Source organism: Rhinopithecus roxellana, chromosome 20 (genome assembly GCF_007565055.1).
Source record: "Rhinopithecus roxellana isolate Shanxi Qingling chromosome 20, ASM756505v1, whole genome shotgun sequence".
Lineage (NCBI taxonomy): Eukaryota > Metazoa > Chordata > Mammalia > Primates > Cercopithecidae > Rhinopithecus > Rhinopithecus roxellana.
The window spans coordinates 53,496,544-53,522,742 of record NC_044568.1 but is presented as its reverse complement, the minus strand read 5'-3'; the positions used below and the strand labels follow the sequence as shown (position 1 = coordinate 53,522,742).

The window sequence follows — 26,199 nt, the reverse complement described above, 5'->3', positions numbered from 1 at the left end:
CAGGTAAAACATGGTAGTAAGAGATTTAAAATGATTTTTTAAAAGAGCTCAATGGTTAAAGTCAGCTTAATTAAAAGCTAATATCCAAGATATATATGTGTGTCTGTGTGTGTGTGTTTATGTGTGTGTGTATTTATATTTAAAGGGACATAATGCTTTTTTGCCTCTCCTAGGGTCTTGTTTTTTGAGGGAAAAAAAAAGATTTCTTTCCCTCAGTCGACTGAATTGTCTTCTCCATTTGCTTCCACACATGTCTGCTTCCTCTTGCCACCCTCCGCTGTATGAAGGACCTAAAATAATGTCTAACAGTCTGAGATTCCTTAAAGAAAACAGAGAAGGTGCCACACTCGTTTCTGAGAGAAATGTGTTTCTTTATTGAACCCCAAAGGTATAAACAGACCAGTTCCTCTCAGCTCTTAAGCTCCTTGCTTTTCTACTGTGTTACCTGATTTTCTTTTGTCTAAAAAGGTTATTACTACACAGCTACTCTTTAATGAAACCAAAAGTTGGTTCATTGAAAAGCTCAACAAAAATCTGAAGAACCTTTAGCTAGACTAACAGAAAAAAGGGAGACAGCTCAAATTACTCAAATCAAAATGGAAGTGGGGGCCAGGCGCGGTGGCACACGCCTGTCATCCCTCCACTTTGGGAGGCCAAGGCAAGTGGATCACTTGAAGGTCAGTAGTTTGAGACCAGCCTGGCCAACGTGGTGAAACTCTGTCTCTACTAAAAACATAAAAATTAACTTGGAGGGGGCCAAGGCGGGCAGATCACTTCAGGTCAGGAGGTCGTGACCAGCCTGGCCAACATGATGAGACCCCATATCTACTAAAAATGCAAAAAGTAGCCAGGCATGGTGGCACACACCTGTAATCCCACCTACGTGGGATGCTGAGGCAGGAGAACCACTTGAGCCTCGGAGATGGAGGTTGCAGTGAGCCGAGATCGTGCCACTGCATTCCAGCCTCGGCAACAGAGCGAGACCCTGTCTTAAAAAAAATTAAATAGGGCCGGGCACGGTGGCTCACACCTGGTATCCCAGCACTTTGGGAGGCTGAGGCAGGTGGATCACCTGAGATTGGGAGTTCAAGACCAGCTTGACTAACATGCAGAAACCCCGTTTCTACTAAAAACACAAAATTAGCTGGATGTGGTGGCACATGCCTGTGATCCCAGCTACTTGGGAGGCTGAGGCAGGAGAATCACTTGAACCCAGAAGGCAGAGGTTGCCGTGAGCCAAGATCGTGCCACTGCACTCCAGCCTGGGCAACAAGAGTGAAACTCCATCTCAAAATAAATAAAATAAAATAAAAATAAGTAATTAAATAAAATATATACAAAAATTAGCCAGGTGTGGTGGTGGAAGCCTGTAATCCCAGCTGCTCAGGAGACTGAGGCAGGAGGAATCACTTGAACCCAGGAGGCAGAAGGTGCAGTGAGCCAAGATTGTGCCACTGCACTCCAGTCTGGGTGACAGAGCAAGACTGTGTCTCAAAACACACACACACAAATAAAAAAGGAAAAAGAAAAGAAATAAAAGTGGGGGCCGGGCACAGTGGCTCACGCCAGTAATCCTAGCACTTTGGGAGGCCAAGGCAGGCAAACTGCCTGAGCTCAGGAGTTTCAAACCAGCCTGGCCAACATGATGAAACCCCATCTCTACTAAAAACACAAAAATTAGCTGTGTGTGGTGGCACCCGCCTGTGGTCACAGCTACGTGGGAGCCTGAGGAAGGAGAATCTCTTGAACCTGGGAGGCGACAATTGCAGTGAGTTCAAATCACACCACTGCACTCCAGCCTGGGCAACAGAGCAAGACCCCGTCACCCAGACAACAACAAAAAAAGATGATTTCTGGAAAAAAAACTTTTTGTGATCAAATTGGCTGTAATTAAAAGGAAATTATTTATAAGTCTTTCTAGAAATTAGGCTTAAATATTAAAAATACACTAACATGGCCGGGCGCGGTGGCTCAAGCCTATAATCCCAGCACTTTGGGAGGCCGAGACGGGCAGATCACGAGGTCAGGAGATCGAGACCATCATGGTCTACATGGTGAAACCCCGTCTCTACTAAAAGATACAAAAAACTAGCCGGGTGAGGTGGCGGGCACCTGTAGTCCCAGCTACTCGGGAGGCTGAGGCAGGAGAATGGCGTAAACCCAGGAGGCGGAGCTTGCAGTGAGCTGAGATCCGGCCACTGCACTCCAGCCTGGGCGACAGAACGAGACTCCGTCTCAAAAAAAAAAAAAAAAATACACTAACACACTAAAGAATTTGTTAAAACAAGATTCTTTTAAGATACTGATTAATAAAATCACAAGAGGTTTTAATTTTTTTAACCCAAAAGTTGAACTTTTACTGCATTTTGCTGTTTTCTCTTTGAGAAGACCTGAGATAATAACTCCCTCCTTCAACTTTTTCGTCAGCTCCTGAACGTTTTTCCCCTCAAGTTCTAACTGCTGTTGTGGCCTGATGCCAAAAATGTTTTCCTCTTAAAAATCCAAAAGAAATGTTTTCTTCTAATGTAACATTTTGTGCTCTTGACTTTTTAAAATATGTCTAAATTGTTCTATGAAACTGAAAACCTTTATGACCCAGGACACACTCTTCCTATGTCTGATTAATTCAAGTACCATTTTCATTAGTTCTGCAGGTTACCTAGACTCCCTCCCTATAGGGCAAAGCAATCACACCCACAGCAGGTTTTTGTTTTTGTTTTGCGCCTTTAGGTAACTGGTCTAACAAACATTTTTTGTTTGTTTTTGAGATGGAGTCTCACTCTGTCGCCCAGGCTGGAGTACAGGGGTGCTATCTCAGCTCACTGCAACCTCCGCCTCCCAGGTTCAAATGATTCTCCTGCCTCAGTCTCCTAAGTAGCTGGGACTACAGGCATGTGCCACCATACCCAGCTAATTCTTATAATTTTTAGTAGAGACGGGGTTTCACCATATTGGCCAGGCTGGTCTCAAATTCCTGACCTTGTGATCCGCCCACCTTGGCCTCCCAAAGTACTGGGATTATAGGCATGAGCCACTGCCCCGGCCAGATTTTATGAGTGTGTGTGTGTGTGTGTTTTGGTTTTTGAGACGGAGTCTCACTCTGTCGCCCGGGCTGGAGTGCGGTGGCGCGATCTCCACCCACTGCAAGTTCCACCTCTGGGTTCACGCCATTCTCCTGCCTCAGTCTCCCAAGTAGTTGGGACTACAGGCGCCCGCCACCACGCCCAGCTAGTTTTTTTTTTTTGTATTTTTAGTAGAGACGGGGTTTCACCATGTTAGCCAGGCTGGTCTTGATCTCCTGACCTCGTGATCTACCCACCTCGGCCTCCCAAAGTGCTGGGATTACAGGCGTGAGCCACTGCGCCCGGCCCAGATTTTAAGTTTTATTGAAATATTTCCCATCCCATTATTAAGTTACTTGCTTAGAAAACAGTCAAAGCTAAACTTTCTCTTTTAAGCTATTTACAGTTTTTAACAATCAAAGTATACTCTAGTGAGCAAAATTTAAAACATAATCCCTTTCTCTCTACCTAATTTCCCCAAAATTTCGACACTATTTGTGAGTATTCTTAATTTATGGCAATATAATTATTTGCATACATTCAATAAGAATCTATTTTCTTTTATAACAGGACATAATTGGAGACACTGGTTATTTCACGAAGGCTTTGACTGGAACAGCATTTTCAGATTACCTTGAGAAAACAAAGCTGACCTATAGAGCTGATAAAAGCCACTGGACAAACTGGCCTCACACTTTGTCCTTTACAGGGTCCTGACCTGTGGTAAGTAAAGGATGTCACTTTCTGACAGGCCCAAATACTCCAAGTTTTCTTGGAACCTCAAAGAGAGAGGAATTCGGCCAGGCGCGGTGGCTCAAGCCTGTAATCCCAGCACTTTGAGAGGCCGAGACAGGGCGGATCACGAGGTCAGGAGATCGAGACCATCCTGGCTAACACAGTGAAACCCCGTCTCTACTAAAAAGACAAAAAACTAGCCGGGCGAGGTGGCGGCGCCTGTAGTCCCAGCTACTCAGGAGGCTGAGGCAGGAGAATGGCGTGAACCCGGGAGGCGGAGCTTGCAGTGAGCTGAGATCTGGCCACTGCACTCCAGTCTGGGTGACAGAGCGAGACTCCGTCTCAAAAAAAAAAAAAAAAGAGAGAGGAATTCACCCAAGTCACATGGGTATCTACAGGTACAGATGCATTCTTGGCTAGCCTTGGGGCTTTTCCAAAGGTCTAATCTAAAAGAAAACAAACAGGCCGGGCGCGGTGGCTCAAGCCTGTAATCCCAGCACTTTGGGAGGCCGAGACGGGCAGATCACGAGGTCAGGAGATCGAGACCATCCTGGCTAACCCGGTGAAACCCCGTCTCTACTAAAAAAATACAAAAAACTAGCCGGGCGAGGTGGCGGGCGCCTGTAGTCCCAGCTACTCGGGAGGCTGAGGGAGGAGAATGGAGTAAACCCGGGAGGTGGGGCTTGCAGTGAGCTGAGATCCGGCCACTGCACTCCCGCCTGGGCGACAGAGCGAGACTCCGTCTCAAAAAAAAAAAAAAAAAGAAAACAAAAAAACAAAAATGTCTAATCTCAGACTCCTTAAGGAAAAGTTCTAGCAAAGATAATTTAAACAGAGAGAGTAAGTGCCTATATGGCAAATCATTACTCTTGCTGTATATTATGCAAATAATCAAGCTAAGTATAAGACTAAAACTTGTCTTATAAACAAGTTGGTCCTACTATGATTTTGTCTTTAATGTAAGTGGGGAATTGGAGAGAGAAAAATGTTTCAGAATAAAGCATAGCACACCTGTTACTAGATTCCAGCCTTGTCCAGGGTTTTCCAATTGTTATTATTTTCCACAATTTGGAACGAATCCTAAAATTTTTTCCTGGCTACAAGTCTTTAAAATAATGTTTCAACTTTTTTCCTTCTTTCTTTTCTCTTTTCCCTTTTCCCCCCCATTTTTCTGATTTGAAAGATTTTTGAAAGACAAAGGAGGGAAAAAATAAAAGCTCAGGACTCCAATTCACTCTGCCACAGGGAAAAATTAAGCTAAAAGCTGAGTCATGCAAGAAACTGTCTTTCCTTTTGTTCCTAAGCAGAGAGCTACAGATAAAAGGTTTAAAGTCTCCACAGGGGGCTCACACCTGTAATTCCACCACTTTGGGAGGCCGAGGCGGGCAGACCACCTAAGCTCAGGAGTTTGAGACCAGCCTGGCCAACATGGTGAAACCTCGTCTCTACTAAAAATGCAAAAATCAGCCAGGCATGGTGGTGCGCGCCTGCAGTCCCAGCTACTAAGGAGGCTGAGGCAGGAGAATCACTTGAACCTGAGCGGCGGAGGTTGCAGTGAGCTGAGATCGCACCACTCAACTCCGGCCTGGGTGACAGATCAAGACTCCATTTCAAAAACTAAATAAAATAAAATAAAATCTCCACAGGTAGTGACTATGCTCACCTGATTGTATGTAAAGTGCTGATTTACAGAATGCAAGACAAACACACATTGACTATTCCCCTAACTGCTCCCTTCCTCTTACAAAATGTGGATTTAGTAATGGGACCAGACCCTCCCTCTTTCCCCTATGGCCTGCTTTTCCCCTTTAAGTCCTGAAGCCCTCAAAATCATCTTTGGAGAAAGGCACAGGTCTCTCTCCCAGACATGCCCTTAACCTTGGCAAAATAAACTTCAACTAATTGAGACCCATCTCAGATACTTTTTGGTTTACTCCTCTGTCTGCCATGTAACTGGCCTCCATCCCCCACCGATGGTCACCAAGACTGCTGAGGAGGCTGCAAAGGGCCTCGTGGCCTCACTACCTTTTGGACTTCTCTGGCCTTCACGGGACCTTCTGTGGCAGAAATCATTTTCATAATCATGAGACTCTTCTCCTCGGAGTTTCCTTTCAACAGGTGGGACATGGATGCTGTGAACTGTTCCTGGGACACGTTCTCACTGGGTCCCTTCGCCTTCCCTGTCAGGTCGACCCTCCGCATGCCATCGTACAGCCTGGTGACCATCTCCAGGGGAACGGCTCCCCCGACATGGTTCTGCCGGGGACAAGCAGAAAAAATGGTTAGACAGTACACGAGCTCGACTTGGTAACTAGGAGTTATTAAATTATTTTAGGCAGATAGAGAGGAAAAGGGATGCTTGGGAAGTTTTCATTTTTTAAAGCATCTCTGAAAAGGTTTCTTGTAAAGCCTGGGCTCTTAGAGCCAGGCCGACAACCTTTGATATGCAAATGCAGTCCATTAGAAACTGGGTCCACCTAACATGGTAATTATCACGGCCTTCTTGCCCTTTCCCCACATGGCCGCCTCCACATATCCCCATGTGTGTAGAACATCCAGGGCGCCCTGCATTTACACATTAAAAGGTTAGGGTGGGAGGGCCAGCTTTTTCGTGGGCTAGGTGAATGACATACCTGGTCAAACCAATCCCAAGACCTATGCAAATCAGACATCACCTCCTCCAGCCTCTGCATATATACCTGGCTGGTGTCCACTGCACTTGAGGACCTCTTCTTTTGGCTCTGGAGCCGCCCCTCCGTCTCTGTATGGGGGAGCCTCTTCCTTCTGCCTTCTCCTTCCTTCTTGCCTATTAAACTCTCTGCTCCTTAAAGCCACTCCACGTGTGTCCATGTCATTTTATCTAAACTGGCATGAGGACCAAGAACCCTGGTGTTCTTCCACTCACTGGGAGCCGTATCAGTAGTATCACAGGAAAATAAGTAGGGGGCCAAGACCAGCCTTGGCCACTTCACAATGCTGCTGTCAGCTACCAAATACTCCTGCATCACCAGGATGCAGGATGTTCTCTCACCTAAGGGCCTCACACCACCTAAGCATCCTGGGTGTGGCTTACCTTGGCCATCAGACCCTCCCACAATCTGCCCCCACCCTGCCTCCAAACTCTCCTGTCTCGTCATTCCTGCCTCTGGCCACCATCTGAGCTTCACTCTGCTTTGAAAATCATCTTCATTCTAGATTCCAGCAGCTGCCATTTGCATGGCGGAATTTATTAACACGTGTAACATATGTCTGTATACAGCTAATTCGGTCTCTGTATTAGGGGTTTCCAAATATATCAGCTTTTACTTCCTGTCCATGTTCCTTGGGCTCAATATGCATCTTTCATTCACTTTTATTTCAATTTTAAATTTAGGGTTTTTTTTTTTTTTTTTTTTTTTTTGAGACAGGGTCTCCCTCTGTCACCCAGGATGGAGTGTGGTAGCTCAATCACAGCTCACTGGAACGTCTACCTCCGAGGCTCAGTTGATCTGCCTACCTCAGCCTCCTGAATGGCTGAGACTACAGGCACATGCCACCACGCTAATTTTTGTATTTTTTGTCGAGATGGGGTCTTGCTGTATTGCCCAGGCTGGTCCCAAACTCCTGGGCTCAAGTGATACTCCTGCCTTGGCCTCCCAAAGTGCTGGGATTTCAGGCGTGAGCCACCGTATCCAGCAAATTTAATTCTTAATGCCTGGACGATAACGTTCTAATGAAATATTGTTTTCCTTTTTGCCTCCTGCATCAAATCTGCTTTGGTCCTGGATTTACAACTAAATGGAGAGAGCGAGCAAATCACAAGCCAATCACATCCTGCACAGCAGGGTCTGCGAGCTGGACTCTCCTGTAACAACCAGCTGGGTGGACACTGCATATTCCAGGATCAATATTCTGCAGCTCTTCAAAGGCAGGCCTCTGCCCTCGCCACTCAAAAACAGCACTCCTATTTCTGTCAGTGTCTGCAAAGTTCTACTGGAAAAGCAACCTCTCATCCTTTCCTCAAGGAAACTTCATTCCATCACCAAGGTCTTCTGATCAACTCTTAACTGTATGTATCTGAACATTAACACCCACTCTACAGTGAAGTCTGAAATGGGCCTGGCTAATTCTGCTTGTTCCCATAGGCCTCCCGGGGCACTTCTCATCTAGTGGCGCTACATACACGCATGCACACACATGCACAACGCATGCACACACAACCACACGGCTGTGACCTAGATAACCTCCCTGGCCCGTTTCCTCATCTGCTCCCACGCTGCACATTCTAGAAGAGGAAGGAGGCTGCTAGGATGGCTGCCTGGACTCCCAGGAAGATGAGCTGACAGTATCTCCTTGTCAGTGTCTTGCCTCAGTCTGAGCACTCAAATCTGCAGCTGAGAGCCCCGTGGAACAGGCAAAAACATGGGCGAATGGGCAGTTTTAACTCCCCACAAGATGAGCCTTGAATCTAAAATGTCATTACTTCGTTAGGAATATCATAACATTCCTAGCCATCAAACACATACACATTCTAGAGGCACAGGTGCACCTGACACGTCATGGTTCCCGGACCAACGAGTTCACGAGGGCGGATCCATCACCCAGTCTGTGTCCCCGTCTCTGGGAGGGCAGTTAGGAGGCACATGGCTCAAGAGACACAGGAGGCAGGCTATCTCCCCTGATGTTCATCTCAAGTTAGAAATGTCCCCAAAACATCGCGTCAATCATTCATCATCTACTCCAGGTTCTTTTCTTTAATACCGATAAGAGACTATTGATTTCAAAAAGCGGAAGGGATGCGTTTAGACACTGTCTATGGCTATTTTCACACAGTAACAGCAGAGCAGAGGAGTTGCAAGAGACCACATAGCTCACAAAGCCAAAACTTACTGGCCCTTTACAGAAAAGGAACTTTTTAGTGTTGCCATCCGTCACATTACAAAAACAAGAAAGCAGATTCTGGCCTGAGGGCCACAGTCTGCAGACCCCTGCTCCCAAATAAACACGAACCACTGGTTGTTACTCTTGCCTGTAGTGCCTTCAGAGAAAAGGATTTGGAGGAGACATTTGGACTGTTTTTATCCGATGACAGAGCATCAAACAATCGATCAATCTCTGCCTGTTCCTCAGGAAGAAACTGTGAACAAAAGTTCTGCCCCACATGGCTTCCGCTGTTCCCCATCTGTTCTGGTATCTGGCAGAATTCTCTGCAGAAGGGAAAGACACAACGTTAGAAAAATCACAATTTAATAATCACAGAAAATAAATGTTGATAATGATATGGTCAAGTTAATATGTATTGATTTAGCCACGAAATGTAGCTAAAACACATCAGACCTACATAATATTGGGTTTTGTTTTGTGTTGCTGAGGTGGGATCTCACTCTGCTGACCAGGCTGGAGTGCAGTGGCGCCATCACAGCTCCCTGCAGCCTCAACCGCCTGGGCTCAGGCAATCCTCCCCACTCAGCCTCCTGAATAGCTGGGACTACAGGACCACACCATGATGCCTGGCTAATTTTTTTTTTTTGTCTTCTGTAGAGATGGGGTCTTGTTACGTTGCCCAGGCTGGTCTCCAGCTTCTGGCCTTAAGTGATTCTCCTGCCTCAGCCTCCCAGTGTTGGGATTAGAGACATGAACCACCATGCCTGGCTAATATTGTTTCAAGGTGGCAGAAATTAATAGCTGATACAAATAAAGCTGGAAAAGCCCATCCTGACGCCCACGACCTACTGAAACACACCCGTAATTGTCAAAAAGTCTGGGTTCGAGAACATAGTGCCCAAGCTAATATAATCAGAGGCAGAACAAAAAATCTGTATTTTAATCAATCTAAATATTCATTCTTTAAAACCAGAGTTGGAAAATATATATCAAAGGCTGAACAATCACACGTATTTGATTAACTCACCTTGAGAATACTGCTACACCCTAGTTGGGAAGTTTTTCCTTTGTGATCCTGGCTCTGCCTCCTCCTAGCTGTGTAGTCTTGGGCAAGCTACTAAAACACTCTCTGCCTCAGTTTCCCCAGTCGTAAGCAGGAGAAGTCACAGCCCAGCCTCAGAAGATTGCCGTGATTATCAACCAACTCAATCAAAGCAAAGGGCCGAGACCTCCCCTGCACTGATGCGTGCCTGTATGATCCCAGCCCACGAGCCTCATGCGGCGTTTGAGGCGCTGGAGGAGCATTAACAGAGACTGGCACCGACATCAGGTGACCTGGGGCCTTGTTCACTGTCACAAACCTCATTAAAGGAGTAAGTCAAGCACCAGTAAATCAGGGGATTCAAACAAAAAAGCATGGTTAGAAACGAAAACAAAATCTCTCAAGAGGTAAAAGGTGCTGTGACTTAGTTCCCGGCCCTGGACTTTTTCCGGAAACCCAGTGTCAATGAGACTGCTGGAGAGACAACCACCTTCTCCCACACAGACACCTCGATAAACAAAGTCACTGCAACAGTAAATTATCCCCCAAGGTATTTAGCCAAAGGGGGAAAGCCCATGCTAGTAGGGTGGGGCATGAGTCATGGTGCGCACCAACACCTGACACTTCACACCCTCAAGGGATAACAGGGTAGTCAGGATCTCTCTTCTTTTTATTGATATGACATTCACATAACATAAAATTAACCGTTTTAAAGTGTACCGTGGCATTTAGCACATTCACAATATGGTGCAACCCTCACAGTTCAAAAACATTTTCATCACCCTCTGAGGAAACCCTGTGCATGAGCAATTTCCTCTCATTCCTCCCTCCCACATGCCCTGGTCATCACCCGTCTACTTTCTGTCCCAATGCATTTCTGTATTCTGGGTGTTTCATATAAATGAAATTATATGGCCAGGCGCGGTGGCTCACACCTGTAATCCCAGCACTTTGGGAGGCCAAGGCAGGAGAATCACTCGAGCCCAGGAGTTTGAGACCAGCCTGAGCAACACAGCAAGACCTCACCCCCACTAAAAATGTAAAAATTAGCCAGGCACAGTGGCATGTGCTTACAGTCCTAGCTGCTCTAAAGGCTGAGGTGGGAGGATCGCGTGAGCCCAGGAGGTCAAGGCTGCAGTGAGCTATGATCATGCCACTGCACTCCAGCCTGGGTAAAAGGGCAAGACCTCATCTCTAAAAAAATAATAAATGGAATTATATGATATGTGGCCCTTTATGATTGTCTCTTTTCATTTAGCATCACGTTTTTGAGGCCTACCTACGTTGTAGCGTGGGTCAGCATTCCACTTTTTACGGCTGATTAGTATTTCGTTGTATGGATGGACCACACTTTGCCTATCCATCATTAGCTGACGGACGCTGGGGCTGTTTCCACTTCCGGCTATTATGAATAGTGCTGCAATGAACATCTGAGTACCTCAGTCCCTCTGTTCCAATTTCCAGTGTCGACACCTAGAGGTGGACTTGCTGGGTCACATGGTAATTCTATGTTTAACATTCCGAGGGGCCACCAGAGTGCTCCCCACTTTATATTCCCATCAGCAAAGCATGAGCTTCCAGTCTCACCACACCCCCACTAAAGCGAGTTATTTCTCTGCCTTTTATATGACAGCCATCCTTGCAGCGCATGGACCTTTGACAGGCCTCACTGGTCATGTGCCCCCTGCACAGGAAGTCTCTAGTGGAGGGCTCCTTGGAAGGGGACGGAGGTACACTTTGCAGAGACAGGCTGGAAACAGGGGCTTACCGACCCCTGAGATCAGATGGGGCTCTCTCACCCATGCCCCATCTGATCTCACGGCTTCTACTGCTCAAGTTTTGCAGCAGCAGGAGAGCCCAGAAGGAAAACTTCCAGCCAGGACTCAATGTCCAGCGGCAGAGGGCTGTCCCCAGCTCTGAGACAGAGGGCTGCGCCGGCTGACCCAGCTCCGAGACAGAGGGGCCGCACTGACTGACCCAGCTCGGAGACAGAGGGGCTGTGCCAGCTGAGTCTGGGCGCTGCAAGGACACAGCCCAAGCAGCCAAAACAAAGCAGACCCACCCTCTGCTTCAACTCTAAGAGGCTGCAAGGTGGGCCACACCACCTCCTGAAGTCAGGAGTTCCAAACAAGGCTGGCCAACGACGTGAAATCCCGTCTCCACTAAAAATACAAAAAATTAGCCAGGTGTGGTGCTGTGCACCTGTAATCCCAGCTACTTGGGAGGCTGAGGCAGGAGAATTGGTTGAACCCAGGTGGCGGAAGTTGCAGTGAGCCGAGATCATGCCACTGCACACCAGCCTGGGTGGCGAGTGAGACTCGTCTCAAAAAGAGAGGAAACAGAGACAAGGGCATGGGGACGGGTGTGGCCTGGGGGTATAACAAGAAGAGTCAAGAGTGGAAAAGGTCCCAAAGGTCACATTCCAGCTGGGTCTTGAGAGACTCACAGGTGGCTCACCAGGAAGTGGGAACAGCATGCAAAGGGCACAGGCAAGAGCATGGGGAGGTGAGGGTGGAACTCGGGGCACGTGGGGGAGGGCAGCAGAGGGCTGCAGCGCAAGAGGGCCCTGGCCTGACTCCACCCAGCCCCTCACTTCCATCCCACTGCAACTCCCCCTTTCCACCAGAAACAGGCTCCCCGACTGTGGTCGGAGAACAGTAGCAGGGTGCAGCCTGGCCAGCGCCCACCGTCCCCAGACGGCCAGGAGAAAGGTACAGGGCTGGGCAAATGCCAACAGGCAGGACAGGAGCCTAGAAATGCACAGAAGCAGTGCAAACCAGCGCAGGCCCAGGAGATGACAGCAAAGGCTTGGACGCAGAGCCAGGCTGGCAACGCCAGTTTTTCAAGCAGGAGAGAGGAGGGTGTGTGAGAGCCCCCCGGTAGGAACCCCAGGGCTGGTGCCAGGGAGGTGGGAAGGTGGGCAGCCCCTAAGAACACAGCGTTGTCCCCGGCACTGCCATTCTTAGTGCCTGCAGAGTGCTGGTGAAGGGACACATCTCAGAATGGCTCAAGGACAGGCTGTCTCCTTTGAGAGCCCTGTGCCAGGCAAGATAAAGAAATGGCAATGGTTGGCCAGGCACAGTGGCTCACACCTGTAATCCCAGCACTTTGGGAGGCCGAGGCGGGCAGATCACCTGGGGTCGGGAGTTTGAGATCAGCCTAACCAACATGGAGAAACCCCATCTCCACTAAAAATACAAAATTAGCCAGGCGTGGTGGCACACGCCTATAATTCCAGCTACTCAGGAGGTTGAGGCAGGAGAATCGCTTGAACCCGGGAGGCAGAGGTTGCAGTGAGTCGAGATCGTGCCATTGCACACCAGCCTGGGCGACTGCATCTCAAAAAAAAAGAAAAGAAAAGAAAAAAGAAAAAAAGAAATGGCAATGATACAAAGTGTTCCACAGTTCATCCATCCTCGCGCCTCAATCTCTTTCATCAGGCCAGACATCTAATTAATCTGGAGGAGGACATGAAGGCCTTTAATGCATTCTTCTCTCTCTAAATCCAAGTTCCTGAGCTTTCAGTCCCTGGCAAGTTTTCTTGGTGTCACGGGACTTTCAGAGTACACCTTGGTACATGGGGTGGCCTCTTCCCTGCCAAGTTGTGTAGAACACAACCCTACCTTGGCCGTGAGACCTCTGTGGGTTCCCTTGTATCAAGTTCTCCTAAAGGACAAGGCACGCCGGGCGCGGTGGCTCATGTGTAATCCCAGCACTTTGGGAGGCCAAGGTGGGTGGATCACCTGAGGCTGGGAGTTCGAGACTAGCCTGACCAACATGGAGAAACCCCATCTCTACTAAAAATACAAAATTAGCCGGGTGTGGTGGTGCATGCCTGGAATCCCAGCTACTTGGGAGGCCGAGGCAGGAGAATTGCTTGAACCCGGGGGGGCGGCGGTTGTGGGGAGCTGAGATCACGCCACTGCACTGCAGCCTGGGCAACAAGAGTGAAACTCTGTCTCAAAAAAAAAAAAAAAACAATGCACGCTGGTGCTGAGAGCGCACGTCAAGGATGCTTATACCAGTGGAGCTCAACTGGGGGCAGTTTTGTCCCCCAGGGGACATTTGGCAATGACTCGAAAAGCGTGTGGTTGTCACAACTGGGCAGGGGAGTGCCGCTGGCATCTAGCAGGCAGAGGCCAGGGATGCTGCTAAAAATCCTACAGTGCACAGGATGGCCTCACAACAAGGAAGTGTCCATCTCAGACATCAGTAGGGATAAAGACAAGGATAAACCAGGGAAAACCTGGCTTCTGAGGATGTGGGGCAGTGGAACAAAATGGAAGCCAGGTACAGTGGCTCAGGCCTATAATCCCAGAACTTTGGGAGAATCATTTGAGGCCAGGAGTTTGAGACCAGCCTGAGCAACACAGTGAGACTTCGTCTCTGTCAAAAATACAAAACTTAGCCGGGTGTGGTGGCATGTGCCTGTAGTCCCAGCTATTCAGGAGGCTGAGGTGGGAAGATCACTTGAACCCGGAGGGAGAGGTCACAGTGAGCCAAGATTACAACACTGCACTCCAGCCTAAGTGACAGAGCGAGACCCTGTCTCAAAAAAATAAAAACAAAAGTCTCAGCAGCCCATAATAAGTGACAAAGATTTTTTGTTTGACCAGACCTTAGTCAGGCTGCTAGGCCCATCTGTGTCCTTCTGTGTAAAATCTGGCTTTAGCAAAAAAAAAAAAAAAAAAAAAAAAAAAAAATGAAAGAAAGAAAGAAAACCACCCATCCTTGGTATTTGATCACCATTATCTGTTCACTTGCAATCTAACCAGGTTTAAAGCTTAGGTCAGGGATATCTAATCTTTCAGCTTCCCTGGGGCACACTGGAAGAACTGTCTTGGGCCACACATAAAACCCACTAACACTAATGATAACTGATAAGCTCATATATCTACATATATAGGCAAAAAAACCTCATGTTTTAAGAAAGCTTATGAATTTGCACTGGGTGTCATTCAAAGCCATCTTGGGCCACATACGGCCCACAGGTTGGACGAGCTCACTCTAGGTGATGTCTGATCACCCCAGCCTAGCTTCAGTAAGAATCTGTTAGGTCAGCTTACCCAGAATCCACCTTACCACCCTGATGTTTCCTTAGTCATTTTCCATCTACCGATCCCCACCCTGTTCCCTGGTTTCCCACTTGCCCATGCTATACTCAGAGTTGAGCCCAATCTCTCTCCTTTACTACAAAATCCTATTGCTGTGGTCCCTACACCCATTGCAATGGTCTTGAATAATTAATGTGCTTTTAATAAGCATCATCAAGTAATTTATTTAACGTAAGATTGAGAAGATTAAATACGGTAACCCAGGGCATTTGCTCTGCTTACTGGAGGTATACTGGACAGAATAATGGGCCCAAGACAACAGAGAATGGCTCCTTGAGTTCTTGTCTTGGAACAAGAGAAACTGCCCTGCTCGGAAGGAACAGAAGGTTGCTGTGCCTCCGTGATAGAGGGGTGGACAAGGGCGGATTGTCTGCAGGATGGCCCCCATGGTTCCCACTAGTATCCTAGGAGTGGCTCAGTCACCTCCTGCTCAGAGCTTCTCCAACAGGCTGTTACACGGCTGCTTCCCACCCTGCCTCCCAAGCCCCAACTCTCTACTCCAAGGGCCCCGCATCTCTAGAGCCACACAAGGGGCCCTCTGTACCCCTACAAGCTGGGGAGATTCCAACTGCCTCATCAGGACAGGCTTCAAAGTCCTGTCTGTGTCTCAGAGCCCAGAGGCTCTTGTGCAAAGGGGCAGCTTGAGTCTGGGCAAGGAGTTCCAGTGGGCCAGAAGGTGACCTGTACTGCGCAGGCCACCTACATGGCCTGGCAACAGTTATTAGCTCACTGTCCTGGAAAAGCCCAGACGGGTGTGGTCAGAATACAAGAAGGAAGACACCCTCCACACACACTTCAGTGTCTACCCCAGACTGGCCTCCTCCGCGGAGGCACCGCTCCCTTTCCACGTCTACACAGGCTCTGAATCCCCCTTCAACACGGCTGGCCTTAACCCTTGGGGAGACACCTCCCCACCCTCTTACCTTGACCACATGAATAGCGGGAGGTGCAGGGTGATTCTGATCTCCCCAGGGGACCCTCCCTCCATCCCTCCCAGCTGTCCCTACCCCTCACCTCCCTGCAGCCTTCACCTCTCCCTCCCCCGACCCGATGGCCTGGAGAGGCGTGGGAGGCCAGGGAGGGGCAGGGCCCAGGCCTACTCTGGACCCGTCTGCTCCAGTCCCCACCTCAGCTGGGCCTGTGCCTCCGGGTCAGCTCACCGCGGCCCTCAGCCCAGGTACCTACCCTGCCGGGCTTCCTGGTGCTATCCTGCTTGGTGGGATCCAGCAGCCCACGGCTTCCTCTCAGGAACCGCCCCTTCCCCGTTGCCAGGCAACACTGCTGAGGGGCAGTCATTTGCCCCAATCGTGGAAGCAGAGGAGTGGGGCGGAACCCAATAGATGAGTCAGCCAACGGTGACGCACCTCACAGGGAATGGGCCGAACCTGGTGGGTGGGGCGGAGGGGCGGGGCCGCGGTCTGCGGGAGGAGCGGCTGCAGGCCCGGGAATCCGGTCCAGCTGCGTGCTTACCCAGGCGCCGCCTGGAGAGTGTGGCTGATGACTCAGGCCTGGCAGCGCCTAGGGCCAGCAGTGGTACCTGGGGAGAAGGGGTGTCGGGGCTGGGCGCTGGAGCGGAGCAGCCAGCGTGTGGGAGATCCTGGGGGAGAGGCTGAGCTTGGGGGTGAAGGCACCCCGGGGGAGTAGAGTGGCCCATGTGGACACAGCCGAGAGGAGGCGGGACTCTACCCTGCAGAGGCCTCCACAGTACAGCCTCATGGGCCCCAGGCAACTGTCCCCCGACTCCCCGGCCTGCTGGTCCTGGCCTGGAGCCTTGGGACCGCCTCCCCTCGGGCCTCCCCTCTGCCGCCTGCCCCTGCCTCTTGCTCTTCCCTGGCACCAGGTCCTTCCCGGCAGCCATCAGGCGCCAGCTCCACAGCCTGGCTAAACAGACTCCCTCCACCCCACTTGCCCCGCTTCAGCTGGTCCCTCTTCACTCCAAGACGTCTGAACCTGTCACCCTACTTCTTCAGCTCGTTCCTTCCCAAACCCTCCGAAACCTGGTCCCGGGGGCCTGGTCACTACATCCAAGGGGTGCTTTGGGTCCCCGCAGGCAGCGTTTGGTGCTTGGTGATCGTGCTCTCAGAGCTCTCTCGTGGGCACCCCGGCACCCATTCCTGGCCCTGGCTCGCTCGCTGTCGCTGGTGGTCTTCCCTGGGCCCTTCTGGCTTCTGCTCTGGAGTTTTTCGGCTTCTCTCTACTCTTTCCACCCCACGCATCCTCCCTGGGGGCCACCTTCCTGCAGATTCAGCTCCCACATGTCCGCGGTACCGGCTCTCTCCCCTGCATGACCTGCTGGTTTTCCAACCTGGAAAACTGTGACCTTGCCCGCCAACACCGCGCACTTATCAGGTATCTGCACGAGGCTGTTTCACCAGGGCCTCAAACTCAGCCTCTTTCCTCCAGAACTGAGCTTACCTCCTGCCTCGGTGCATCATCTCCCCTTCCACAGCCTGAGTCAGAGACCCGGAGTCACTGTGGACGCAGCCTCCCCACTCTCTCCCCATGTCTGAGTGCTCACATCTGACTTCTAGGATGTGCCCTCCATCCGCCCGCTCCCCTCCACGTCCCCAGGACTCCCAGGCTGGAGGGCAGTAATGGCCTCCTTCCTTCCTGCAGCTCATCCGCCACAGTGGGACTAGAAAAATCCACCTGGTGAGGCAGGCGGACTGCTTGAGCTCAGGAGTTGGAGACCAGCCTGGGTAACATGACAAAACCCCATCCCTACAAAAAAAAACTAGCTGGATGGGGTAGTGCACATCTGTAGTCCCAGCTACTCAAGAGACTGAGGAGGGAGGATCACGTGACCCTGGAAGGTTGGCTGCAGTGAACTGTGACTGTGCCACTGCATTCCAGCCTGGGTAACACAGCGAGGCCCTTAACACCGCAACAACAAACATCCAGCTGACCACTCATCAGGCTGGAATAACAGGCTCAGATAAAACCAGCCGCAAAGTTAACAAGGAACCTTCGTTTTCAAGGACACGCTGCAGCAGCTATCGCATGTCACAATGGCCCCATCTTTGAGGACAACAGTTTTCCTACTCACGGAGGAACTTTGCTCTCTCAAATCACCGATTTGCAAGAACTTTGCTATCTGAAATCCTATCAGTAAGAAGTAAACAGCCTGCTCCTCCCTGGAGGATGTAAGTCACTTTGATATGGAAGCAGCTTGGGTTTCCAACCTGGAGGAAGATCCCCCAACAGTCCACTTCCAGGCTCAGTATTCCTTAACTATCACAACCTGGGGATGCCCAAAAAAACAGGAGCCTCTTTGCAGACCAGGCCTGATGCTGCGTGCCTCGCACCTAGCCTTGTTCTAAGCCTGTCAGAAGCCTGCCTCATCTACGCCTGTGATCCCAGCACTTTGGGAGGCGAAGGCTGGTGGATCACCTGAGGTCAGGAGTTCAAGACCATCCTGGCCAACATGGTGAAACCCTGTCTCTACTAAAAATACAAAAATTAGCCAGGCATGGTGACAGGCACCTGTAATCCCAGCACTGTGGGAGGCTGAGGTGGGTGGATTACCTGAGGTCTGGAGCTCTAGACCAGCCTGGTAAAACCAGGATGAAACCCAGTCTCTTCTTAAAAAGTGCAAAATTAGCTGGGCATGGTGGTGGGTGCCTGTAGTCCCAGCTACTCGGGAGGCTGAGGCAGGAGAATCACTCGAACCTGGAGGTGGAGGTTGTAGTGAACTGAGATGGCGCCACTGCACTCTAGCCTGGGCGACATGACAAGACTCAGCCTCAAAAAAAAAAAAAAGACTGCTTCATCTAAACCTCACCTGAGCTCCACCCTTCTACAAGATCCTAGGAACACTCTCTTTACCTGTGTCCCTTGAGCTGCCCAGGGTTCCCTGGGGCCACAGATGAACAGGCCTGACTGTCAGACTATGGACTCCATGCTGGTGGTGTCAGGCTAGTTGGGCTGGCACAACTGTAAGACCACTGGGCGGCACTTGTCTCTACGGTTTGCAAATACCTACTGCACACCTACTACGTGCCAAGCACTATGCCAGGCAGTGGTGACCCAGCACCAAGAGCCTCTGACCTCCGCATGCTCCACCTCTAGCACTCAGTCCCCACTTGCCGAAGAAGTGGGGCATGACGGGTACATTGAGGGGAGAGGGATGGTTAGGGAGGGGGTGGCTGTGGGTTAGATAAGGGAAAAAAACAAGGACATTGGAAGGGTTGAGGGTCAGGGTACCAGCAAAGCAAGAGGTGGGATTTAAAGATACAAACAGGAACCTCTAGGCTTGAAAATAACTCAGGGGCCATCTGAACATTTTCCTTTCTTGCGTCAAGGCTCTGCTGCCTCTCCAAGCCTTTTCATCAGAATCCAGCACCACCCTCCCAACACCCCTGGAGGGGAGGCATTGCTCCCGTCATCAAAACAGTGGGGTTCAGAGAAGTGACTTTTCCAGGGATGCACAGCTGGAGTGCAGGGACTCTGGGCCCCAAGTCTGAGTCCGGGGCTTTTCCTGGTGCGGCACACTCGCTGCTGTGGAAGTAACCTGGTTTGATCATTCTGCGGCCATTTCTATGGATTGGGAGGATGGAGCCTCTGGTTTTCAAAGACCTCATGGGGTCAGCCCTCAGTGGACATTGTACTTGCCGGTGGAACCCAAGACGCCCCAGGGAAGAACTCATGTCAGTAATCAGAGTACGTACAGGCTGTCCTCCAGCCCACAGGTGCCAGTTGACAGGGACTCCATGAAGCTGCTACGCTGTGAGGTGATGGTGGCACAGGGCTTCATAGCTGCTGTGAGGAAGTGGTGGGGAGGAGTCTTTACCCTCTGCCTCCTCCCTCTCCCTCCAATAGGTGGCCGGCCTGGACCACCCCTGGCCTCCCACCTCCATGGCTGCCTCCCTTGCAGCCTGCCGCTCTCCAACTCAGTCACTAGAGTGACAGAAAATCACATTACCCCACTTCTGAAAGCCCTTCAAAGGCATCTTGCCATGGTTCACAAGGTCTCGCCTAACTTCGAATCTCACCTGCCACCCGATTTCTAATCTCACTGGTGGGGGCAGGGGTAATCTCCTCCGGCCCTTCTGCCGGCACTCAAGAGAAGCCTTTTTTTCTTGCTCCTCCCTGGGCGGGGCACCACCAGATTGCAGCCTGGCCCTACCCTTCTCACCTTCCAGGTTTGGGCTCACGGGAGGCCTGCCTCCACCACACTCAGGCCTCCCTGCCTGTCTGCTTCCTGCTTGCGCTTTCCTGATCAGCTTTTGCGGCCCTCGCTGCTCTCCACCATTGTTTTATTTTGCTGTGTTTTTTCCTCTTCTCCCCCCCACCCCCACCCTCCCAGAATGCAGGCTCCTAGTAAACACACCTGCCAGCTTTGCCTTAATACAGAGCCAAGTGCCTGGCACCTGGTGGGTGCCAATAAATATCTGTTGCAAGAAGGAAAGGATAGGGTGGCCACTTGCAGTGATGTCATTTTGACTCCAGCCTGATTATGCAACAGCAGCGCCAGCACCTGCCAAGAAGAGCTCCGCACTGAGCGTAGCCGTGCTCAGCCGGTGAATTCCAGCCAACGACGGGAAGGCTGGAGTCTCAGCCGGTCACCCTGATTCAGGGACACAGGATGACAGCACCTGTCGTGTGCCCACCCAGCTGTGCCAGCCTTTGGGGAGCTCCCTGGTTCCAACATCAGCTGGTCAGGGCTGGATGGCCTGCCCATCCGGGTGTCCTCACCTCCTGCCAACCAGATATCCTTTTTGCTTTTTTTTTTTTTTTTTTGGAGACAGAGTCTCACTCTGTCGCCCAGGCTGGAGCGTATGGTGCGATCTCGGCTTGCTGCAACCTACACCTCCCGGGTTCAAGTGATTCTTCTGCCTCAACCTCCCAATTAGCTGGGATTACAGGCACCCGCCACCACACCCAGCTAATTTTTGTATTTTTAGTACAGACAGGGTTTCACCATATTGGCCAGGCTGCTCTTAAACTCCTCACCTCAGGTTATCTGCCTGCCTCGGCCTCCCGAAGTGCTGGAATTACAGGGGTTAGCCACCACACCTGGCTGGACATCTCTTATTGTTTAAGCTGCAACAAAAATAGAAGGCTTTCTGCCTGAGGGCAGCAGGCCTGGCTGGTGACAGTGCACAAGGTAGGGCCCCTCACCAAGAAATTGCTCTGACATCCGAGGCCGATGTCCCAGGAGAAGCAGCTCCACAGACTAACGGGTCTAGAGCCAGGGTACCCCCAGCCCTGGATGCCAATGACACAAGTGAGCAGCCCCAGCTCTTCACCTCGGTTTCTTAGAGTTAGGTGCCTGTCACCTGCAGCCAAGGTTCCTGATGCCCAAGACACACGGGCCTTTAGACATGAAGGACTGGACCCTGTTTCCAGCCTCTACACCCCTGTACTTCCTGCACACATCAACCAGGTGTGTCTTTTTCACTGCCATCCGAGGCAGTGGCACTTTTGACAGAGCAACAGTTTTTTGTAGGCTGAGGCACACCAAGGATGGACAGCCATGGTAGCCTCTCAGGTGCAGGCACTGGGGGCCCGCAGGAGCAAACTGGAGCCGATGTGCCAGCCTAGGCAACATAGTGAGACCCCATCTCTACAAAAATCAAAAACTTGGCTGGGTGTGGTATGGCACACCCGTAGTCCCAGCTACTCGGGGAGCTGAGGCAGGAGGATCGCTTGAGCCTAGGAGGTCGAGGCTGCAGTGAGCCGTGATTACACCACTGCACTCCAGCCTGGGCAGGAGAGTGAGATACTGTAAAAAGAAAAAAAGAAAAAAGAAAAAAAAAAAACGAAACAAAATCCCCCAGAAAACCAAAGAAAACCACAGGCGCAAATGCAGAGCAGCGCTATTTGAGAGCTACCGAGGTGGCGCCACCTCGTGGCCAAAGCCTCCAGAAACAGCCTACACTCCAATCTGCCCACCTGCCTGCTTGGAAAGTTACTGTGTTTCTGTTTTTGATGGAGTTTCGCTCTTGTTGCCCAGGCTGGAGGGCAATGGCGCAATCTCGGCTCACTGCTTCAAGCGATTCTCCTGCCTCAGCCTCCCGAGTAGCTGGGATGACAGGCATGGACCACCACACCCATCTATTTTTTTTTTTTTTGAGACGGAGTCTCGCTCTGTCGCCCAGGCTGGAGTGCAATGGCCGGATCTCAGCTCACTGCAAGCTCCGCCTCCCGGGTTCACGCCATTCTCCTGCCTCAGCCTCCCGAGTAGCTGGGACTACAGGCACCCGCCACCTCGCCCGGCTAGTTTTTTTGTATTTTTTTAGTAGAGACGGGGTTTCACCGTGTTAGCCAGGATGGTCTCCATCTCCTGACCTCGTGATCCGCCCGTCTCGGCCTCCCAAAGTGCTGGGATTACAGGCTTGAGCCACCGCGCCCCGCCTAATTTTTGTAATTTTTAGTGGGGGGGGGGGGGTTTCACCATGTTGGCCAAGCTGGTCTCGAACTCCTGACCTTAGGTGATCCACTCGCCTTAGCCTCCCAAAGTGCTGGGATTACAGGCATGAGTCACCGCACCTGGCTATTCTCAGTTTTTTTTAAATAAGATATTTATATTACTTGACATTTTGCATATAAAGTGAGACTGTCTCTTTTAAGAATATACATCATGCTATTTCAACCAGCTGCTGCTCCCTGGGATGTCCATGGGCTGTCCAGCTGTCCCCTGGGCACCAGTTTGTTTTTTTATGCTGGCTTTGGGCATTGAACCCTCCTTGGCTCCCGGGGGTCCTGACCAGGCTGGTCCTGCCATCCACAGCAGTGCCTCTGCTAGCGACAGCCCTGCCCAATTTTCCAAGTCCACGTTTGACACCTCCACAGAAGGACTGAGCCACCACCGGGCCCCCATTGAGGCTGAACCTCCACTCTCTCTTCCCCATGCGCTCCTTGCCCTTGACTCTCCATCTCTGGAACCCCAAAGTTTGGGCTGCATGGACCACCTTGTGGGTAAGGCTGTTAGGAGGCCACCACCAAGCAGCAAACACAGGAGCAGCTGTGCCCCCGGAAGGCACCACCAGCAGCCTCCAGCAGTACTCGGTGGGGGGGCAGTGATCCATCTGTGCCGTGAGCTTGGAGCCGGGAGCCATGCTGGCCTGTGCAGCAGGGGAAGTCGAGTTCATTTTATTGAACTTATTCTCATTTTCAGTTTGAATGGCCACTTGTGGCGGGCAGTTATTGTACTGTGCAGTGCTTGCTGGACCACATGCAACATTTCAAAGTCAAAACTCAAAAATCAAAAATAAATGTATGGCTCACCCACTAGTATGGCTAACGTTTTTACTTTGTTTTTGAGACAGGGTCTTGTTCTATCGCCCAGTCTGGAGTACAGTGGTGCAATCACAGCTCAGCTCACTGCAACCTCGACCTCCCAGAGTGTTGGGATTACAGGCATGAGCCACCATGCCTGAGGTGGCTCAAGCCACCCTCCCACCTCAGCCTCCTAAGTAGCTGGAACCACTGGGGCACCCCATCACACCAGATTATTTTTATTTTTTGTAGAGACAAGGCCTCACGATGTTGCCCAGGCTGGTCTTGAACTCCTGGCCTCAAGCGATCCTCCCACCTTGACCTCCCAGAGTGTTGGGATTACAGGCATGAGCCACCATGCCTGGCCTAAGAGGGCTAAAGTTTTTAAAATAACAAGTGTTGGAGAGGAAGTAGTTGTCTCCTCCTGCAACGCTCGTGAAACGGTGCCAAAGTTAAACAGAGTTAGCATAGGACCAGCAGTCCCACGCCTAGATACACACACCACAAAGCTGAAAACCTGTATTCAAACATACACTAGTACATGGATGTTCAAGCAGCACTGTTCACAAGCCGAAAGTGGAAAAAAGATAAAAGTCCATCTGAAGAATGGATAAACAAGATATGGTACATCCACACAATGGAATATTATTTGGCAATTTAAAAAAAGGAATGAACCACTGACATGTTACAACGTGGATAATCCTTGAAAATCTGATGTTACAGCCGGGTGCAGTGGCTCACGCCTGTAATCCCAGCACTTTGGGAGGCCGAGGCAGGTGAATCACCTGAGGTCAGGAGTTTGAGACCAGTCTGGCCAACATGGTGAAACCCTGTCTCTACTAAAAATACAAAAATTAGTCGAGTGTGGTGGCAGGCGCCTGTAATGTTAGCTACTCAAGAGGCTGAGACACGAGAATCGCTTGAACCCAGGAGGCAGAGGTTGCAGTGAGCCAAGATCATGCCACTGCACTCCAGCCTGTGTGACAGAGTGAGATTGTCTCAAAAAAAATTTTTTTTAATTATTTTTTATTTTTTTAGAAAAAATAAAAATAAAAATCTGATGTTACGTGAAAGCAGCCAGACACAAAGGACCACGTTTTGTAGCTTTGACGTAAGATGTCCAGAAAAGACAAATTTAGAGAAAGGAGACTGTGGTTGCCAGGGCTGGAGCGCGAGGAACGAGACGTGACTGCTAATAATGGCTCTGGGGTCTCCTTCGGGTGTAATAAAAATATTTTGGAACTAGACAGAGGCAACAGTAGCAGCAATTGTGAACATATCCTCAATGTCATGGAATTATACACCTCAAAATGCTTAATTTTGTGCGATGAGAATTATACTAAGTTTTTTGGGTTTTTTTGTTTTTGTTTTTTAAGGAAAGTGCACACTTTTTTGAGGCCTCACATAGATGGTGGTGAAAGGGTCAAGGCTGTGGAGACCTGCTAGTGGGCCGAGTTCCATTTCCCCTCAGAGCGAGTACAGGGTCAGCCTCTCAGGGCTCGGGGGCTTCAGTGGCCCCCCTCAAAGAGCTCCAGCCAATGGCCATGTCACACGTGAGGCAGTTGAGGGGCCAGGGCAGCAGAACAAGGTCTGTTCCCAGGAACTGACTGCCCTGCCTCCCAGCAGGTCAGAGGTGGACATCTGGGACAGGTGGCCACAGCAGCCTGTAGACATCGCGGAAGGGGACCTGCCACAGAGCACCAGGAGCTCAGCAGTGAGGGGCTGCGGGGCCAGGGCCCAGGGTGAACCAGGAGGGTGAAAGGCCAGGCACTGCCCAGCTGAGGGCTACAGCAGGCACAGCCTGGCAGCAGAGTCTCAAAGGACACACACACACAAGTGACCACAAGCTCAAAATCAACTGGAAACACAGGCCACAGATCGCCTGAAGCCAGCTTACCCCCGTGGGACGCCGAACAGCCCCCAAAGACGTCCATGCCCTAATCCCCAGAACCTGCGCATATGTTACCTGACACGGCAAGAAGGACTTCGCAGATGTGCCTGAGTTAAGGACTTTGAAATGAGGCGATTATCCCAGATTTGCCCAGGTGGGCCCCAGGCAATCACAGCAATCCTAATGGGGGAAGACAGGAGGCTCAGGGTCCGGAGGAGATGTGATGGAAGCGGGGGGGGTGAGGCACTGAACAGCGCCACGCTACTGCCCTGAAGATGGAAGAGGGGAGGGAATCTCCTCTAGAGCCTCCAGAGAGGACGCCACGCTGCTGACCCCTTGATTTCAGGCTTCTGACTGCAGGACTGTAAGACACATTCATGTGTCTTCAGCCACTGAGTTTTTGGGTAATTTGTTACAGCACCAATGGGAAGCCAACATCTCACCCCAATGGACAAGTGAAAACTTTCTGTGCCCTCTCCCTCCTTCCGATCCGGAAGGGGCTCACAAATTAGGCAGTCAGACAACAGTAATAAAAATACAGGTAACCAGGTGCAGCGGCTCACACCTGTAATCGCAGCACTTTGGGAGGCCGAGGTAAGCGGATTCCAAGGTCAGAAGTTCAAAACCAGCCTGGCCAACATGGTGAAACCCCGTCTCTACTAAAATACAAAAATTAGGCAGGCGTGGTGACACACTCCTGCAATCCCAGCTACTCAGGAAGCTAAAGAGGAGAAATGCTTAACCCCGGGAGGCAGAGCTTGCAGTGAGCCAAGATCATGCCACTGCACTCCAGCCTGAGTGACAGAGCCAAAAAAAAAAAAAATCAGAGAATGGTGGCCGGGTGCAGTGGCTCATGCCTATAATCCCAATGCTTTGGGAGGCCAAGGTAGGAGGATTGCTTTAGTCCAGAAGTTCGAGACCAGTCTGGAAAACACATCGAGACCTTGTATCTCAGACAAAAATTCGTCTGGCATGGTGGTGATGAATATTAAATTCATGAATAGCCAGTGGCCCCAGCTACTTGGGAGGCTAAGGTAGGAGGATCACTTGAGCCCAGGAGGTCAAGCCTGCAATGAGCTATGATCGCACCACTGCACTCCAGCCTGGGCAACAGAGTGAGATCCCGTCAAAAAAAAAAAAATGCCCAGTTAAGTTTGAATTTCACATACTTTTTAGTAGAAAAAGACCCCAATATTGCATGAGACATAATTGTACTAAAAAAGGGTTCATTGTTTATCTGAAATGCAAACATAGCTGGGCATCCGGATGTGA

At 50.6% G+C, this 26,199-nt stretch overlaps 1 protein-coding gene across 5 annotated transcripts in view; it reads right to left on the bottom strand.

Annotated features, from left to right (window-relative positions):
• MEAK7 (MTOR associated protein, eak-7 homolog) overlaps positions 1–25,023 on the bottom strand; it is a 40,302-nt gene extending 15,279 nt beyond the window's left edge. The window contains exons 1-3 of one of the 5 annotated variants that reach the window (XM_030925163.1): positions 25,003–25,023; positions 8,806–8,983; positions 5,823–6,053 (exon numbers count right to left, since the gene is read on the bottom strand). In XM_030925163.1, the coding sequence (XP_030781023.1) occupies positions 5,823–6,053; positions 8,806–8,958 (384 nt within the window). In that variant the 5' untranslated portion in view covers positions 8,959–8,983; positions 25,003–25,023. The other 4 variants (XM_010355628.2, XM_030925162.1, XM_030925164.1 and 1 more) reach the window with 4 other exon arrangements.
• Positions 25,024–26,199: the final 1,176 nt, after the last annotated feature.